Source organism: Mytilus edulis, chromosome 10 (genome assembly GCF_963676685.1).
Source record: "Mytilus edulis chromosome 10, xbMytEdul2.2, whole genome shotgun sequence".
Lineage (NCBI taxonomy): Eukaryota > Metazoa > Mollusca > Bivalvia > Mytilida > Mytilidae > Mytilus > Mytilus edulis.
In genome coordinates, this window is record NC_092353.1 from 49,183,820 (window position 1) to 49,204,527 (window position 20,708).

The 20,708-nt window shown below is 31.9% G+C and overlaps 1 protein-coding gene across 1 annotated transcript; it reads left to right on the plus strand.

Annotated features, from left to right (window-relative positions):
- The first annotated feature begins 9,367 nt into the window (after positions 1–9,367).
- LOC139491383 (uncharacterized) lies at positions 9,368–19,677 on the plus strand. The gene is made up of 7 exons (XM_071279037.1): positions 9,368–10,475; positions 11,074–11,200; positions 12,098–12,269; positions 12,653–13,649; positions 14,324–14,441; positions 15,665–15,831; positions 18,184–19,677. Exons 1-7 carry the CDS (start codon positions 9,523–9,525, stop codon positions 18,287–18,289), a joined length of 2,640 nt encoding a protein of 879 aa, XP_071135138.1. The 5' UTR covers positions 9,368–9,522; the 3' UTR covers positions 18,290–19,677.
- The last annotated feature ends 1,031 nt before the right edge of the window (positions 19,678–20,708 follow it).

Consider the following 20,708-nt stretch of genomic DNA (forward strand, 5'->3'; position numbering starts at 1 on the left):
TTTCTCGCTACATTGAAGACCTGTTGGTGACCCTCTGCTGTTGTTTTTTATTTGGTCGGGTTGTTGTCTCTTTGACACATTCCCCATTTCCATTCTCAATTTTATTATGAATTGTCGTATCTTTGTAAAACCAAGATATTTACTATTTAAAATTTCTTCATGTTTATATTGCATGTTAGCTGGGACTATTATTACTAATTATATATGTTAGTATAATAGTCCCAGATGTCAGTGTATTCATTTTGTTGTTATTTTTATTCTGCTAAAGTAAGTGACTTAACAGATTGATCATACGTATAAGGCACCAAAATCGAGCACTTAAGAAATTTCGTTTAAATAGTGGGACTATTGATCTCTGTTTTTAATTTATATCATAATTTCATTTATTCTCATTTGTCATTCAGAGGACAGGAAATGTAATATGCTGGCATCTTGACTGAAGAGTCTGACTCGCTCACCTGAATTTTTTTATTTGAATTTTTCATCAAAGTTTTTCTTTAGCTTTTTTTAATTCTTAAAGTATTATTATTAAGTGTGTACAAGAAAACAAAACATTAAATACACACTAGTTAGTAATACCCTGATGTTCATTCAGCCCAAGAGCCAGTGTTGCTCACCTGATTCTACTTTGTTTTATCATGTGAAAATTTACAGTATATTTCAATCAACAAAGATACATACATAAAGGTCTTCATCCGCACCTCATAAGAAACATTTATGCCATGTTGGATTTTATTTCATTCAGTGCTCCTCTGGAGGAAGCATTTGTATGTATTTCCCATAGGGTCTTATGTTAAACTAAGTTCCTGCTGGTGGCCCTCTTCGATGATGGTTCGGCTACAAAGTAACTTTTGTTTAGCACTTCATAAGGAACAGTCATTCCGTGTTTAGTTTCATTCTATTCGGTATTTTCTCTAGAAGAAAACCTTTGTATTAATTTCCCAGAGGGTCATTTGTTAAACTTGCTCCCCGGGTCCTGCTGGCAGTCATCTTTGATGACAAATCAACTACAAAGTTACAACACTTGGTCAGCGCTTTAAAATAAACATTGTTTGTTTTCAATCCATTTAGATAATTTCCAGATGAAGACATTTGTATAAATAAAGGCAACAGTAGTATACCGCTGTTCAAAAATTCTAAATCTATGGACAAAAAACAAAATCGGGGAAAACAAACACTAAAACTGAATTATAAATATAAGAGGAGAACAACGACACAACATTCAAATGTAACACACATAGCAACGGACTAAGCATAAGACAAAATCCGATGAGAATAACCAATATAACATCAAAACCAAATACATGAAATTGGGATAGAAAAAGTACATATTTCCCATAGGGTCCTTCGTTAAACTAAGTCCCAACGTTGGCCAGGGATGGGGTAATTAAAAATGTAATGGTAATTAAGTGTAATGCATTACAATTGTCCATGTAATTGCATGTAATGTGTAATTGAGCATTTTTTGAATTACATGTAATGGTAATTTAATTAATTACATTGAAAAAGCATGTAATGCTCAATTACTTTTGAATTACATTTCAATTACATGTACTTTTATGGTGTTAAAGATAAGGATTTGTGTTTAATTATACAAATTGTAAAATTATATGTACATGTATTTTGCTAATATTGATATCACATGCTTTTTTAATATATGAAGTCTGTAATTTATTCTGAAGTTTTTATATCATGTATTTGACCTACAGTTTTTCTTTCTAATAGTCTTATAATTTACAAAATGTGAGAATCATATATTAGTGTTGTTCAGTTTTTAAGAAAGATCTATTAACTAAATAGATTGATAATTAATTAATCAGCTTGTTAAACAAAACAAAACACAAAAATGTGTCACTGTAAAACATCTTTCTTAGACAGTTTTAGAATTTAAAATCACTGCATACAATCATTTTGTCAAATTAGTATACACAAAAGGATTATAGAAATAAAAATTAACAGCTGTAAAAACAAACAACAACTAATCAGATTAAAATGTCCAGAGGCAATGCCACTATTACATATATTTTTATCTAATTAGCAAAATATTGCTTATATTTAGACATTATATACATTGTTTGTACTAAAAATTATTTTCAATATTGTGGCAAGCACACTTTTAAATATTTTTAAAGTAAAATAAAAAAATATTTTTAATTCGTTTATAATTTCTTTATTCATATTATGTTTATTTCAAATGAGCTCATCTCTGAGATGTCAAAATGCCTTTTGTAAATATGAACAAATTCCCTCTCCTATCAATATGATGATCTTCTAATTATAAAACTTCCATGTTCTGATCAAGCACTATCTAGCACATTAGCTTCTGTCGAAAGATTATTTACAATTGCTGTTTTCAGACCAGACAAAATTCAGACTAAATGACAAAACATCAAAATAACTAAATCATTAAATGATTATCAAATGCAACGCTTAAACTATGCTTACATGGATATTTTACACATGCATTATATATAGATGTAAAAGATTGTTAAAAAATATCATGATGAAATGTAATGTGTAATTTAATTAATTACTTTAGTAAAGTAATTGTAATTTAATTAATTACATTTCAAAAACTGTGTAATGTGTAATTAGTGTAATTGATCATTTTTGTAATGTAATGTGTAATTTAATTAATTACATTCCAATGTAATTGACCCCAAGTCTGACGTTGGCAGCCATTTTGGATGATGGATTTGCTACACAGTAACAACACATTAACAACACCTCATAAGGAACATTCATCCAATGTTTGGTATTATTCCTTTCTGTATTTCTTCAAAAAAAGACTTGTATGTATTTCCCATAGAGTCCTATGTTAAACTAAGTTCCCGTTGGAGGCCATCTTGGGTTATTGATCGCCTACAAAGCTACAACACTTGGTCAGTATCTCATAAGGAACATGCATGCCATGTTTAATATCATTCCATTCTCTGGTTCTCTAAAAGAAGACATGTGTATGTATTGTCTATATGGTCCTTTGGTTTCATTCAATTCAGTGGTTCTCTAGAAGAAGTTCAAGATGTAAAAAGTTTTAGGGCAGGTGAGCTAAAAATTAATTATCCAATTTGGCTGAAAATTTCAAGACAGGTAGATCTTGTCCTAATGAACATTTTAACTCATTGTCAGACTTGCTCAAATATCTATGTTTTAGGGATATAAACAAAAAACCACATATAGGCTGCATATTGTAAATACAGCTGTTTGTCAAACCACGCCTTTTTGAGGAGATATATAATGTTCATAGATATGTTAATTTGTTAACGTACTAGTTCACATTTATGATCTCTGTGTTTCATCTCATAGAAACATCACTTGGGAATGTAACCAGTATAGAAACCCATGGTAGCGCCTACATTTTAATTCTTAAGAGGTCCAAAAATGGAGGTAATGGTATTATATAATTTTAGTATAGGTTTAAACTCTAGGAAGTTCAGGGCATATAAATGTTGAAAATATGCCGCACAGCCCTATCTGTTGACCTTTGAATAAAAAACAAGTAGTGCAAATAAAACTTTCCGTGCTGGGATATAATTTTTTACTGAACTTCATAGTAAAAGTGTCACAATTTTAGACGCAAAGTTCCTATTGGAAATTTACAGAATTGCAACCTATATAAATTCAATGTTAGTCTATGTTGTGCCATGGCATCTGTTTTTTCTCATGAAACATTATATAAAAACACAAACTTTATATTAAATACCCTATTAAGCGTAAGTTGAGATGAGTAGCCTCATAGTTTCAGCACTTTAGTTTTAGAGTAGAAGATTTTTTAGAACTAACGATCATGATGAACAAATTGTGTAAAATTGCCTTCAAAGGGCTATTCAACTCCTGAATGGTTCAATTGACAATTTGGACATTTTTGACTTATTTTTAAATCTTACTTTGCTGAACATTTTTACTATTTACAGTTATTTTTATCAATGATAATATTCAAGATAATAACAAAAAAAACTGCAAATTGTCATTAAAATTATCAATTTAGGGTCAAAAATCCCAAAATCGGCTATCTGATTCGTCTATAAAATCCTAGTAGGAAGTTATTGACCTAATAAACACCTATACCCCATTCCAAATTTGCTCTAAATGCTTTAGTTTTTGAGATATAAGCCAAATCTGAATTTTACCCCTATGTTATATTTCTATCCATATGGCGGCTATGTTTTTTGTAACGAAACAGAAAATAAAACAAAAAATGTATACTAGCTACCATAAGGATCATTCAACTTAGGTTTGGTTGAAACTGGTAAAGTTCTGAAGAGAAGATCTTTGAAATAGTAAAAGATACACTGGACGGACGAGGGACGACACCGGACGCCAACTAATGGCAAAAGCTAACATTTCCTTTTAGGAAAGTTGAACTAAAATAAGAAAATCGTTTGCCTTTAACTTTTGACCTTGATTTGACGGGAATTGGCCTTCCCGCGAAAAATACAGATGGTAGGTATGCCTTCGAGTGTGTATTTGATATAACCGCATGTTAGATGAGGATATCTAAAAATTATGCCTTATGACACTTCAATCAATTAATATGTCTGACTTGGGAAAGGTAAATTTTGAAAAAAAATGGTAGACAACTCTCCCCTGTCAGTGAAAAACAGAGGTTTCACATAATAGAAAGCTAAATAAAATCGGTTATACGTTTGACGTTATGTGCGGAATTATGAACTTGGAGATACTGAAACAAGCGTATAAAAATTGAAATTAGATGCAGAGGATATTTCGTGAACGTGGTAAATCAAAACCAACAAAATAGTTACGGACAAACAAAAACAAACATAAGATGAGTCAACCCATTTCCAACTGATATTTACAGTATGTTCCTTGTGTTGTGCTGTTATTCTATCGTCATAGGTAAGGAGAGGGTTATAAACGTTCACAAACATGATATTAACCTCGTCACAGTTTTGATGTACCTCTCCCTATTGCAAGTCAGGATGCTGTAATCAGGGGTTGTCGGTGGTTGCTATTTGTTGAAGGCTAACAGTGACCAGTAATAGTTATGGAATCTGATAGTTGTCTCTTTGGCGCAAACTTTTTTCAAATACAGAAAGCTTAATTTTCAGCAATACGAACGAATCTACCTCAATATATATTTCTTGTTGATATTGTTGTGATAAAAAAAAAATAATAATAATAATGTCATGTATAAAGTGATGATTCGGTTTTGGCACGTTTTTCAAAAGTTTCAAAATTTAAAAATAATAACTTATTCCTTGTCAGATTAGAGCTATAAACGTTGATGATACAAATTAGATTTAACAAAAAGAGTTATTATTCTTTGTACTGGTTTTCTGTCAGCCTATAATACGATTGGTCCTTCATGATAGATCATGATAATGAGTTTTTAGCTTTTGGTTCATAAATTAATGCTTTATTTGTTATTTGACATTTAGTGAGATATACTAGTATACATTGCATCATTTTAGAACTCGGTCCGGTGAGAGCCGTGGAAAGATTGCGAAGTTTAATGTAGATATCACAGATAAATATATAAAAATCGCTATTTCTTAACATATACGGGAATGATACACAGTCTTAGGGCGTATCGGGAAATTAGTTCTATCACCCAAAAAACACTAACAGAAGGTAGAAAATACTGGTTATATTTTACACGTATTCATCAGTCATTATATTATTTTAATATTATAAACATGTAAAAAAAGGGTGTTTATTTACATCATGATATTGTGTGATGTACAAATATACACTACCAAGAATTTACCCACGTTTGTTTGGTACATTTCTTACCTCGTACATACCAGTACTGTTAGGAAAGACTAAAAACTTATAATGTTATACTTTCTATGAATTCCGTCAGTACTGTTTCAGTACTTATTTTTTCAGTACTTGTTTCAGTACTGATTTTGTCAGTACTGTTTCAGTACTGTTTTCGTCAGTATTGTTTCAGTTCAGTACTTTTAGTGTATAGATTTTATTAGTACTGTTTTTGTACTGATTTTTTTACTACTGTTTTTAGTAAATAATTACCGTAGTTTTAGTGTTTTTTTTAATTTTTTATCCATATCAAAAATACTATTAGGTGTTTAGTTATGTATAGCTGTATTAGTTGATTAAGTGTGTATATATAGGAAGATAGGGTATGAGTGCCTCCATCCAAGTCACAATCTATAAAAGTAAACATTTATATAACTATTAATAAATGTGTCTTTAAGTGATGCATAAAGCCAAAATATCAAAAAAAAAAACTAAAATAGCTGTTGAAGAGCTGGACCTGAAGCAAAGCAAATCAGAACGATTAATCAGAGTACCCAGGGCCGTAACTAGGGTTCGAATTCAGGGGAGGCAACTAACTAACATAGAAGCTGGTTAAAACCTTGAAAAAAAATGAGCAGCATTGTACTAAAAGGATATTTTTTTTTTAAATGAACAAACTGATCTATTAATGCGTGCACTGAAAAGTTAGTAAATCCATAAACAGTACTAATAAAACCGATACACTAAAAGTACTGAAACAGTACTGGAAAAATCAGTACTGAAACAGTATTGACAAAATCATTACTGAAACAGTATTGACAAAATCAGTACTAAAACAGTATTGACAAAATCAGTACTAAAACAGTATTGACAAAATCAGTACTAAAACAGTACTGACGAAATCAGTACTGAATTCATAGAAAGTATAACATTATAAGTTGTTAGTCTTTCCTAACAGTACTGATGTGTACAAGGGTAGAAATTTACCCAAAAAAACGTGGGTAAATTCTTGGTAGTGTATACATACAATCGTGCATTGTAATAATTATGTTTGTACTGTGAATTAATTCAACCTAGAAACTATGTTTAACATTTAGTACACCAGACGAGAACTCGTCAGCCAAAGACTTAGCAGACACGCTCGTACAAAACAAATTAATCCACCAAATAAAGAACGATATTTAATCTAATAAAGTTCAAATGTGATGTTTTGAATTCAGTATACTAGTAATTGTTTATGGACATTTGCATTATAATTGATTGTTTTGCCGTTTGACTTATTTCACGTTTTTCAACATTGTCACACGTAATCCGAGAAAATTTGATAAAAAAATCGAAAAACTTTCCGAAATTTTACCAACTATCTGGGCTGTTTTTTCGATAACTAAGATATTTTTGAGACTTGCTTGTCAGAGATGATTTAAAACTAGGATCGACGTCAACAGGTCATAGTGTACAAAGTCCTTTTTTCGGATACAGAAACAAATAATGTTCCAAATAGTGACTGGGGGCAGAAATATGAGCACTTTGCATGGTCTTCTCCCGAAAGTAGCTCTTTCTAAAGTAAGACGTCCGTCTTGTTTCGCGGGATGTACAAGTATATATGCAACCACGCCCGCTCAGAGTAGGGGCGTTAAATCTGATCCCTCGTTTGAGTGAGTTTCGTGCTCTGTACATTCAGAACCCTTGCAACAACTCTTTGAGCGGTTCACATGTGGCCTGTTGCAAGACAAAATGTGTGTCCTTAGCCAATATATACATGTACCCTCCATATTTTCCCAATATTCACCCGGGCGGCCATTTTTACAGGATCTACCTATTGTATTTCTTGTTTATTTGTTCCTGGCCTAAACATGCTTCCTTTATTTTAAATTTATGCTACTATACAGTCAAAGTATGATCGAGTAAAATATCTAAAATAACTTAAAAGTTTAGTGTTACGATTTATTCAAATTGACAGAATGTACGCGATTCGGAGACCTTGTTTTAAATTTAAAAAAAAAGATTTGTACTATACAAATACTTGTAAAGGAATAACACTAACGTCCAGTGTGAAAGTTTGAGACGATGAGAAAGAAGACTATGAATGGTGACGGGGAAAGGGTTCATTATTTTAATCATCAGTCATGTCAATTGATATATACTTTTGTACTCGTACACTGGCGGATCTAGAAATTTTCATAAGTGGGGGCCCACTCCGGTCACGCTTCAGTGATTCCCTATATAAGCAACCAAATTTTTTCCCAAAAAGGGGGGCCCGGGCCCCTTGCCCCCCCCCCCCTCCTAAATCCGCCTCTACTCGTACATACGACAAACGACCTGGTAATGAAACTTAAGAGAGTATCATTCTTTGCTGAAATATAAGTACAATACATGTATATATCGACTAATAAAATACGTAAAACATGAAGAGAAAAATATATTGGTACATCAAATTGTCAAAGTTCCATGTATACACATCTCATCAACGAGCTATTTATTTTTAATTTTAAGAAAATGAATTTATGGTGTAATGAATCACCGAATATGTATAACTTTTAAGTTTATGTGTTATCTAGTCAAGTTTTGATTCAAAATTCAATCTAACAGACAGACTGAATTGAGATTGATAAGGACAGATACACGACCCGCGGAAAACAGGATGTGTGATTGTATTAAAGAACAGTAAAATTATATCATATGGATCAAAGGGAGCATACGCCGCCCTCTACGCTAACCCCCTTCGACCCTGAACCACCACAGCAGAGATAGATAACATGTTTGCTATTGTATTTACCTTTGTTCTTTTTGTTATGTTGAACTATATGAATATGAGATAATAGTTATCAAAAGTACCAGGATTATATAAAATTTATATTAACTTTTATAAATTTCCTCACCAGTTTATATAGTCCGAGATTACTCTGACGTCCAACGGCTGTTTTGCCAGACAAGCTGGCCCAGAGTTATCTCGGACTACAGTATATACAGCAGCCTATTCCGGATTAAAATTACAGAGCTTTATATTAAAATTTATGACCGTATACAGGAAAATGTTCTTTTTGTTTATCTTTTCGTTCCCAATTTTTAAGTTAAATATTATTATTTTTTATTCTTTTAACCCCCTTCCTTCGACTATGTTATATTTGGAGAGCTTTAACCACGACAGTTTGTTTTAGAGCATTAGTCATATTTTGAGGTATAATTGTCAGGAAAAGCCATGATTATTATTTTTTTTTAAATGTAAACTTGTAAACTTGTTAAAAAAATAATGTTTTATAGTGAGCATAATTTGTTGTGTTTAATATATATATTATCTATTTTCATATCGTTACATTACTGAAATTTCAGGATTCTAGTTTTTTTTTCTGTTCGGAAAAATTGATTATTGTAATTTACCTGGACCACACGCTTTAACTGATTCACCTATATACCCAGACACTTCATCCGCATCAAGGTAGCGATGGTTTTCATTAAATTCTTTAAATACTTGCTGTAGTATAATCACATGAAATATATGTTTATTTCTTATTTAAATTACTAAAAAAATTAGCACTGGTTATTCTACGTCCTGATTAGATGTATTACAATGTGTATAAAAGAAAATTTGATGTTTACATTCCTTTTGAAGGCCCCCGAATACACCTGACTAATACCTGACGCATGCGCAGAATATCAAAGCGTCTCTCACCTTTGTCAAACGGTGAGGTAATTAGGTCGCCATTTTGAAATATAGGAAGTAGACTGAGACTGAGGAAGAAAGACAAATTATGAGTTCAACATGAACTCTTAATTAATTTAGTTATACTGTTGGTAAACACGATGATTTATTGGAGAGGCGCGCTAACATGCGCCTTTTTGGCCCTGTTTTTTGTGTGGACATCTGGAATTCCAGGTACTGAAAAAGGGGTTTACCGATGGATGGAGAGGGACAATTTCGATTTAATTATCGATAAATTATCAGAAGTTACGGCAGAAAATTGTCGTGCAAAGCCGAAATCAGAACTGACTCTTCCGAAAGAGTCTGTAACACAGCTTCCCATGTACAATAAATTACTAAGCAGTGTGATTCACCAAAATCGTTCTACTTTATTGCATCTTCATAACATGGCGCTAAACAGAGCATTTTTTTACAGTTTCATTTATCAAGCACAGAATATGACAGTAGACTTTTTTAACCAGCCTGGTTTCATGTATTTATACATGTCTAATGCTGCTGATGTGACGGCAGGCGCTGGCTTTGTGAACGGTTCGGGTCTTTACTTCGATAATAATGTGTACTATCCAAATTGGTGGACGAAAATTGTCGATTTTAATAGCACTCTTCCATTGTATGGACCTAGAGCGTGGAGAGTTGACGATTATGACGAAGCAACAAATTGGTTGCGAGAACCTACAAATAATACAGTCGATATTCATGATTATGCTGCTGGTCGGTCTAGTAATTACTCGAGCCAAGCTTTCAAGTCTGCTCCATGGTATTCAAACTGGTTACCAGATATATCTGGCGAAACTGATTCTGTTGACAAATATACATATGCACCAAAAATAAGACGATCAAATGAGACGGGAAGATTCGTAAAAGAAGAATTTACTAGTATTCCTTTCTTTGGACCTCCGCAGCCAGGTCAAACAGGTTCCATCAGACTTCCAGTTTTGTGGACACAGCCATACTTTGACTGTGGTCGATCTAACAGGTGGATCATCAGCGCTAGTTCACCGGTCACAGAGTACATGCCAAGATATTCAAACTGGACGCATTTGAGAAGACCAAGGTATACACATCAATGTTTTCGGTGTAATTACCCTAGTGAAATAAACATTCAAAGTTTTAAAAAAATCATAAGTAGGCTCACCGCTGTATCTATTAATTAATAATAGGTATTTAATAGTTATATATACATGGAGCAGCATACAAGAGTAAAATGAATTTATGTCCATTGGCAAATACTACATGTCTATCAGAATAAAAAGCTACTTTTTACTAGACAATTGTCGCACTTTGTGTGATTTTTAATGAGGAATTTCAGTAAGTGTTAAGAAAGTATGAAAACATGCATGCCTTTATTAATAAATAAAGTCTTTCTCTTGAGACAACCAGCTTGGTTTTACTCCCAAATGCTGCATTCTTAGAGGAGAAGCTTTGATAACAATTTAGAAATGGTGCATCAATCTAAAAACTGTAATTCATGTAAATTAATTAAAAAATAAAATATGAAAGATTAATATCATGACTGACTACTGTTAATTGTTCATGTAATCTTCATTTGACCTGCATAATGGCCTTTCATTATCATAAAAAAAAAAAATTCTTAAAACCCTGTTCTGATTTCTCTCATACATACATATATACATGTGCATTCTTTTTTATAGGTTTACAGCTGTTGCTACCCAAGATATAGAGTTTGAGAGGATTGATATCAACCCCTGTCCAGTCAGCGAGGGTAACAAAGACCCTAATATGTTTGCTGGAACAGCAAGATGTAAAAAGACTACCATTGTAAGTTATCTCTAAATTAACCTATAAACATGATAAAGTTATATACAGGGGATTTCCCACTGGGCTTGGCAATACTCATAAAACCCAGGTTTTTGCCGACCATTACCACAATAAGCAATTTACTGTAGGTACAAACATGTACATGTATAAAAGTTTAACATATTCATAGGTTTAACAGTGTAAGTTTGATTAATTTTGTTCAGGAAAAAAAGTAATAGCAATATGAAAATATATATATATGAGATGTTGTATATAAAATTGCCAATGAGATAATCTACAACACGAGAACATGGACTATGAAAATATTTCTACTCAGCATTTTTGGGAAGAGATGGCATGAAATGAAATCAAAACTGTATGGTACTGAGTAGACATTTACATCTTCCAAGGTTAATCACTACCTTTGTTATACACAAAATATAGTGCATTAATTATAACTCTATATAAATCCATGAACATTTACAGAAATTTATCAATGAAATATATGCTCAGATATTCAAGTCACAAAATTATGTTATACCTGGCAAGAAAATTAGATAACTTCTGCAAGATGCAGGATTCTAATATCTGTTCTAAAAATATTGATGATGTCATTGTTTCAGTCATCTTAAAAATTGGAGTTATCTTCCTTTATCAAGAACTGTAGTTGAATATTTGAATACAATGCAATATTTAATTGAGCTTCCCACTGATAAATTAAATCAATCTTTACCCAAAAAGTACAATTACATGTATGTCATATCAACATTTTATAGTAAACATGGTAAAAGTATAAAAACAAATAAACAATATTTTGATGTCATTTCTATATGAAGACTCAATACTATCATAGACACTGACATGTGCCAAAATTATTATAGTATTTCAAATACAATTAGTATTATGTTTTTATTTCAGTGTGAGACCTTGGGATTTGAGGGATGGGGCTTTAGAAGAGGTGGGTACCAGTGTGCTTGTCAACCTGGATACTACTACCCCTGGTGGCATGATGGACCCTTCCTTGGGGAAGAAATTGAACAAGCTACGAAAGAAGAATATGAAAATGGATTTGACTGCCTGCCAATTTATGGTAGTTATAAATTTATGAAAATCAATTATCAACAGCTTGTTTTTAATTATGTAGACTTGGAACATTTGCCTGCTCTAGTGTTTTTTAATGGAAAGTCTGTTGAACAGAGAAAGGGCATTTTAAAATTGAAATTAATGTCATGATTTCTGTAAACATCACCATCTATTTTGAAAATTTTGTTCCCTCAGTGATATAGAAATTTATAAGGTATATTCATTATGTTATGCATTACAAGATTTGAGGTATTAAAACAATTTCTATTGTAAAGAAAATAATTATAATAGCACTTTTCTTACCAGTCTCTTTTAGAAATAATAATTTTCTTGATTTTATAATTTATTTACTTGGGGGTTTATTTTACATAATGTCATCCTAAATTTCAGAATTGCAAGTACCTCCTCAGAAAAATCCTAGTTTTGTTGACCGAAAGAAGAGATCTACAGCAATAACCCTCAAAGAACAGTTTCTAGAGGAGGTTATGCCTTCTTCTCAAAGCCACAGGGTTAAATTAGTTGCTAAAAGATCATTAGCAGCATTAAGGAAGAAACGTTTTGTTCCACGATTCAAAGGCGAAGAGCCACATATGAGATATAAAAGAGATTTATTTGACACAGATAGATATGCCAGACTGAATAAAATCGTAGACAGAAAAGACACAACGACAAGATCCAATTGTCATACCAAACATTCTTACGAACGATTTCTCCCGGGAGATGCTGCTTATGGCGTGGAAGCACAATTTGAAGCAGAAGGTCGTACTGCTTTGCGGTTAGCTCATTTTCTCAGCAATTTCCTACAGAATGTTGATGAATATGAACAGTTTGGTAGTATGGATGGAGATCGTCGACTGAATGAGACCCATGTTTTTGGAGAAGTTATTGCTAATGTAATGAGCAATTTTAAGATTGTGGGAAGTGGCGCCTTCTTTGATAGATACAGTTTCAGAATGTCTCCGCCTATTAATAATACTGACCCTAGATTTTCCAACGGAATCACTAGAGAATACTTTGGTCCATTCTCATGGGTAGAACAAAAAGCTGGTACAGCTGGATTAAACTTAGATTTCAAAGCTGAAGACTTTGCTGGCCATAAAACATTTTACACGGACGAACCCTGGTTCCGAAACATGAAGGCAAGATGGCAGACCAACTTTGTCATGCTGAAAAAATTCACATTGAAACCCATGATCAGGTCAGATCCAGCCGGAACTAGTTTGATCCGATTTGAACATTATCCATTGACATTTTTTGCACCTAAATATGAACATGGGGAATGGCTGAGACCAGAGTTCAAATGTGATGGAAGAATTATGGATTGGGTAGTCACCTATGTTGTTCCTTTCTTTGGATTGGATAGTCTGAAATCTAGACTAGAATTCAAGTAAGTGTAAACTAAACTAAAGTTATTTTGAAATGAGAATATAGATATTAATAAAAATCTAGTATACAACCTAAGAGTTTAAAACATAAGAAAAAAAATAGGTTTGTAAATCACATACTTTTGTATATTGGCCTCCTAAAGGGGGGGGGGGGGCATTTAATTATTGATTTTGACAATAATTTATACAGACGTGGACCATCTAAAAGCTATCTACATGACATTGTATAGATGTTAACATCATAATAACTATTCTTGAAGAATAGGAACAATACAAACATAATCAATCAAATATGAGGGGGAGGACATGGGTAAGGGAGAAAGGGGATAGGAGAAAGGAGAGGAAGGCTGGGAGAAAGGAGAAAAAGTTGGAGAAAAAAATAAAATATGAAAAATAAAATATCTCTTTTTTTCCGGTAAATTAAAAAAAATAAAATAAGGAGAAGAGGGGTAGGAGAAAGGAGAAGAGGGGTGGAAGAAGGGTACCCCCTGTCCTCCCCCTCAAATATTGTATTTACAACTAATTCTGGATTGAATCATTCTTTTAAAATGATTAAGATAATGTCTATTTCAGAGGTTGAAAGAAGGAACGATACAAATATATTAAATCAACTATTGTATTTTTAAACTTTATCCTAAAAAAATGTATAATTAAGATAATGTCTATTCTTTTTCAGAGGTGTAGTTACAGTAGATGTCAAATTAGATTACCTACAGATTACTCAGTGTCCAGGTCCATTCTACCAAGCTAATGCCTTCAAAAATACAGCAAAGTGTCATTATCAATCTACTTATGTAAGTCTATTCTTAATTACACATGTACATCTTGTGACATGTTTGTGACGTTAAGATTGTGGGGAAAATTCAAGTTAAAAACAGAGAAAGGGGAAATCATTGTTGTCCTCCAAAAGACCATGTTAAATACATCAATTGATAGCATGTTTTACCCAATATTCTTGAAAATCTAGTTGTTTAAAAGTTGATATATATTTTAGCAAGAACACTGAAAAAAAAAATAGTACCAAGAATACAAAAAAAAGTTTAAATATCAAGTACACATGGGAAATGTTTTATACCAAAACATGAATTAAATTGACAGAATGCATTAACCTTACTGGTGAACATTAGATAAAATTCATTCTTTTGAAACCTGTGTTAACAATGTGAGATGATTGTTCTGTTTTTTGTTGGCGATTGAATATATGTTCTTGACTTCACATTGGTGGAATGTTTGGTTTGTGTATCATGTGTATTGTGTTGTCTGTCCTTGGCACTGGCGGAATAATCACGTGAAATTTACTGTGATTTTTCCCTGGTACCAATAATAGATAGCATTGAATCTTCTTTATGTTTAGTGGTCTGTTGGTGTAAATGTAGATTTTTGTTTGTCATTCTTAAGTATGTGTCATCGATTGGGAGACTTGGGTTGTATAAATGGTTGCTCTTGGTAAAGACTGTTAATTTATACCTATTTACATAAAGCTATACATTTTAAAAGGTTAAGAATTATTAACATCTGAGTTGAGCATTTACTATATGGTAACCATGGTAACAGGTATATATGTCCACTTTTTTGTTGTATAGCTATTGTAAGGTCTTCATAAGTCTGTGATGTCAAAGCTAATCTGACCTTGACTTCATTTCCACAGATCACATACCATACTGAGTTTGTATGATACCTGTAGTAAGTTCTTGATTTGAAAGACTTCTAACATTCAGTCATAATGGCTTGGGTAAAGCTGTTGAGACATTTTCGTATGACACTCTTGTATTTCTTCTTTCTTCATTCAGTCTTCACTTGTTAATAGATTTGATGTTGATTTTTGTCTCTTGCTAAGTTCTTTTTTAGTTATTGGTGTTGATTATTTAAAAAATTGAATTGCCTTTCTAAGCATCTTTTGTTGTAAATAATTCTGATAACTAAAGACATATTTTGTTAATTGCACCTATGTGAGTCCATATTTTTTTGCATGGTGCAGGTTAAATTTTAAATACATGATTTCTGTATATATTTTTAGTGTATTCCTACTCCTGGCAGAATTCCAGATAAAAGATATGCCATCGGTAATTACAAATGTGAATGTCGCCAAGGTTATGAATATATCTTCAATGACAATGCCTGGTTCTATGATGGGCAGACAATAGAAAATGAATACCAGAAAATGGAGGCTGGTTTACCTAACAGGTTAGTAAAAAATAACTAACAAAATAATGTGGAGAATAACCATAGCTAGGGGGGGGGGGGGGTCAGAGGTGTCCTGATCCCGAAATCCCAGGCTTAAAAACTTGAAATCCAGAGGTCCCAAATTGAAAAAAATATTAAATCCAGAAGTCCCGAAATTCGAAACAGAAATTACAGATCCTCAAGGGTCCATCCCGAAATCCTGAGCTTAAAAAAACCAGTCCTGACATCCCGGAAAAGTCCTGCCCCTGCTCGTAGTAATGATTTGAAATGTGTCTATTGCCATTTGATAATAATTTTCTGATGTTAAAAGAGCTAGCATCAAAGCTGCTTAAAATTTCAAAATTGACACTTTGCTTAGAAAAAACAAATGTTTGAATTTTTTTCCTGTTATACATAAACAGTTGAGAACAAATGATTTTCATGGATTCCAGTCACAAATATAACATGCCTATTAGAATGACAAAATTTTATCATGGTTATTGTGATTTAGAATCCTTATTTGTACTAGACTCACATAGTGTTTCCTACAGGTGGTTTTGGCGTGTAATGGCGCTGCGATTTCTCGACGCCCTGCCCTTTTTGGGAAAAAAATTTGGCGCCCTGCCCTAGTTTTGTCGAAATTCCTGACGCCATGCCTTTACGGTACTGAAAGACATATTTTATGAATACCGCTCGAGTTATTTCCCTTCAAACGTAAACAAAAGTTCACTAGGACGCCATTTTGTAATCGATTTCGTAATCAGCTGATTAGCAAACTGCAATAGATTGAATACTAATCACGCGTCCTGATTGTATCCCCCAAGTCCCAGAAACATCGTTTTGCCTAGAAGATTAATGATATGACATTGTTTTGACAAGAAACTAAACCGGAAAACAATTTCAAAACATCGATTGCTTAGATCAATATTTTTGACAGCTGATAGATTTCTAATTTACATAATATACATTGTTTGCATGGTTGAACAAGCCAATGAACGGCGATCATGAGACATTTGTCAAAGTGAAAAGTAAAAATTCTTTGCAAACTATTTTTAAATACAAATGCTTGACTGTACCTTAAATGAAATGAATAAAAATCCAAACTAAATTATTAAAAGCAGAATAATCCAGAAAATAAATGAATTCCTTGATGAAATGTTGTCTTTTGTTTACAAACATGTCACATGATCATTTTAGGCGGGAAAAATACTTGGGAAAACACCTAAGTAACAGACAACTATTTCTGGCTATTTATAGACATTTAAAATAAACAGCTGATATGGTAGTGCCATGAAAGTAGTAAAACTTGGTGTATCTATATTAATTTAATTTGGAAAAGGGTGTAGAGGGGAAGGGGTTAATTTGTAAAGTTATTTTTTTTTTGTAATTTACTAAATTTTGGTTACTAAAAATGACCAGACAAATTCTTTAAGTTAATCATTTTAAATAGTCCATTCAAATTTAAAAAAAAACCAACCTATCACCCTGATCTTTTTTATGGAACACTGGCTTTGGCAAACCAACATTTTTTTTCAATGTGGTCCCACATCAAGAATATGATAGACCCAGAAAGAAGTCTGTTACATGTATATATTTTGAACAATAACTATTAAGAGGTCATTAAACTAGTATTTTTTAAATGAATCCATTTTATAGAAATTGCCTGTTTATGTTAAGTAAGTGCCCTAAAATTGTTGTCTATCGCGCTTAATGTGCCCTCTGAGCTAACAATTACCCTGCCCTTTTTAAAAGCTGCAGGAAACACTACTCACAAAACCGAGCTGGATTGATAATTTAATTCACACAATAAGCATCTACAAGAAGTGTTTCACTTTTCCTAGAAGCTTCTTCTGACCTAGAGGCAACCACTCGTTGCTCTTATAATTCTTGATTCCACATGTTTAGTAAAAAATTAAAGAAAAAGGAAAAAACGGTTGTATGGTTGCCAATGAGACAACTCTCCACAATAGACCAACTAACCCACATGTTTAGTAAAAATATAATAAAAAAATGTTGTTTGGTGGCCAATGAGACAACTCTTCACAAAAGACCAAATAACACAGAAACAGAACTAAATGACCTTCAACAATTAGCAAAGCCCAATATTCAACTTGTAGACATTATGTTGGCTAGTATCAAATCATTAGTCTCCCTCACTCAAGTCAAACATAGGACCAAAGGTTCAGATTGATATCTTGAACTTCATTCTGCAATTTATTCACTTGGCAACGTTTTTGTCATACAGACAAACCATTAAAATTTCATGAAAACATGGTACATATATTGAATAGGTTGATATTACAAAATAAAGCTAAAGAATTCAAAATGTTAAAAATTCAAAAATAATTTTTTACAATATTTTCTATTATACAGGTTTGACACATTGAAATGTAGAATTGCTGGTGCGTCTGCTGTTGTGGCTAACTGGATTCTGATTGGCTTACTCCCTGTTGCCTTGGCAATACTGAACAGAAGCTAAAGATCTGATGTGTTATTTATAATCTGACATTAATACAATGTATTTTATATCCAAACTATACACCAAAGTGCTTTTGTGATTATTCCCTTGTTAATTTAGAGATTAAAGTTAAGTAGATATTCATGAAAGCATTTGGTCAATGAAAAATATATATACACAAAAAAATGACCGTCTTGGAATGTTCCATAGAACATAGTAAACAAAAAAGACTTAATTCTCAAAATGGATGTCAATCATTTAATAATTGTACTCAAAACCTAAACTTTATTATTATTATTAAGAAATAAATGAGATTCTAATTTTTATGATGAAAATTTTTGAGATTATTCTCTCTTCGACAATGTTCGAAGAGATTCCAATTTTTATGATTATAATTTGAGATTATATTCTCTCTTTGACCAGATTAAAATTTTGAGATTATATTCTCTCTGTAATGAGATTTGACTTTTGTATTCCTTGAGATTCTCCTGTTTTCTATTAACTTATATTTACATATTTTCTGTTTACCTATATTTCTTTTATTTTTGTTTATAGATCTGTCTTTTCTGATATTAAGCATATCTTTCTCATAATGTGCATAATGAGTGTTTTTTACAATATTCTATCATTCTATAATCTTGAATTATATGCAGGAATTTATCATTAAGTTTCTTTTTTTGACATTTTACGAGATTCATAATCTCCATTTCAAAAAATAATATTGAATTATGACCTTTATTATGACTGTCTGTAAAAACATTAAACAAAAAGACAGCAGTAAAGCTAAAATCAAACATCATTATTCAAAAAATTTAGTTGTATCAAAGTCGAGCTTGTAGTAGCTTAAAATGAGCAAATCAGACGTAAATATTTAAATTTATCTATATATCATGGTGACGAAACACAAAAAGAAAGTGATTTTCATATTATTTCTTTTTATAAATTTTGATTTAGTTATGTTATTTGTATAAAAATTTAATGAATAATTCTTGATTAAAATAAGTCAAATAGAAACATTCTATTTTTAGATTAATTGTTTTCAGTCAGTCATCTGGGTATGTTTAATTGTGATTCAACTTTTTTTCTAGTCCTCAATTGTGTGTCTCAAAACCTGTGAAAGTAAAACTTGCCCGAAATTATTTTTTTCTTTAGTTTTTATACTGGGTTTTGTGTAGTTTTTATGTTAATGTTGAAAATTTTTTACAAAAAATAACATAAAATCTTAAATTTTAGACTTTCAAAAAAAAATTCTATATTTCATATACTTAATATTCATTTTCTGACTGATCAATGTATAAATAATCAATATATCAAATCAAAATGTGGAGTGTGCACATAGAAATGGCTTTTACAAGTAGAAATTTATCTACATGTATATATCATATGTTATGGTGAAACACAAAAAGAAAGTGATTTTCATATTATTTTTTTTTTATTTTGATTAATTGATCTTACTGCATAAGAATATTTTTGATTTCGTATTAGTGCAATGTCAATTTACACATTTTTTTTAACAATTGTCAAAATATTTTTTTAAATATTTGTATTGAACTTTGATTTATTTCTGACAAGGCAAAGATTTCAAAAACTGCCATTTTCACTCGTTAAAAATATTATGCAGAAATCATCAGAACTCAAAATTGGAAATTATTATGTGATTTGTATGTCTGTGCTGTTGTGTGTTTATTATATATTTTATATATCTGAGTGCAAGAAAATGAATGGTGCAATTGTTTTGTTAAATTTTTTAGATATTGATAAAATGTAAATATGTAAATACTAATTATTATGTAATTATGTGTATATACAAAAACCTTTCCAGATGTGCCATGATTTTGTATATAAAAAATATTGTACGAAATCATACCATATAAACCCCTATGTAGGTAATTAGGTTGTGATTGTTTAAGATTTATTTAATTTGGTAACATTTAAAGAAACCAGATTAATTGGGTATTGGATTAGGCATTCCCTTTTTAGCTCACCTGGCCCGAAGGGCCAAGTGAGCTTTTCTCATCACTTGGCGTCCGTCGTCGTCGTCGTCCGTCGTCGTCCTGCGTCCGGCGTTAACTTTTACAAAAATCTTCTCCTCTGAAACTACTAGGCCAAATTTAACCAAACTTGGCCACAATCATCATTGGGGTATCTAGTTTAAAAATTGTGTCCGGTGACCCCGCCAACTAACCAAGATGGCCGCCATGGCTATAAATAGAACATAGGAGTAAAATGCAGTTTTTGGCTTATAACTCAAAAACCAAAGCATTTAGGGCAAATCTGACATGGGGTAATATTGTTAATCAGGTAAAGATCTATCTGCCCTGAAATTTTCAGATGAATCTGACATTCCGTTGTTAGGTTGCTGCCCCTGAATTGGTAATTTTAAGGAAATTTTGTTGTTTTTGGTTATTATCTTGAATATTATTTTAGATAGAGATAAACT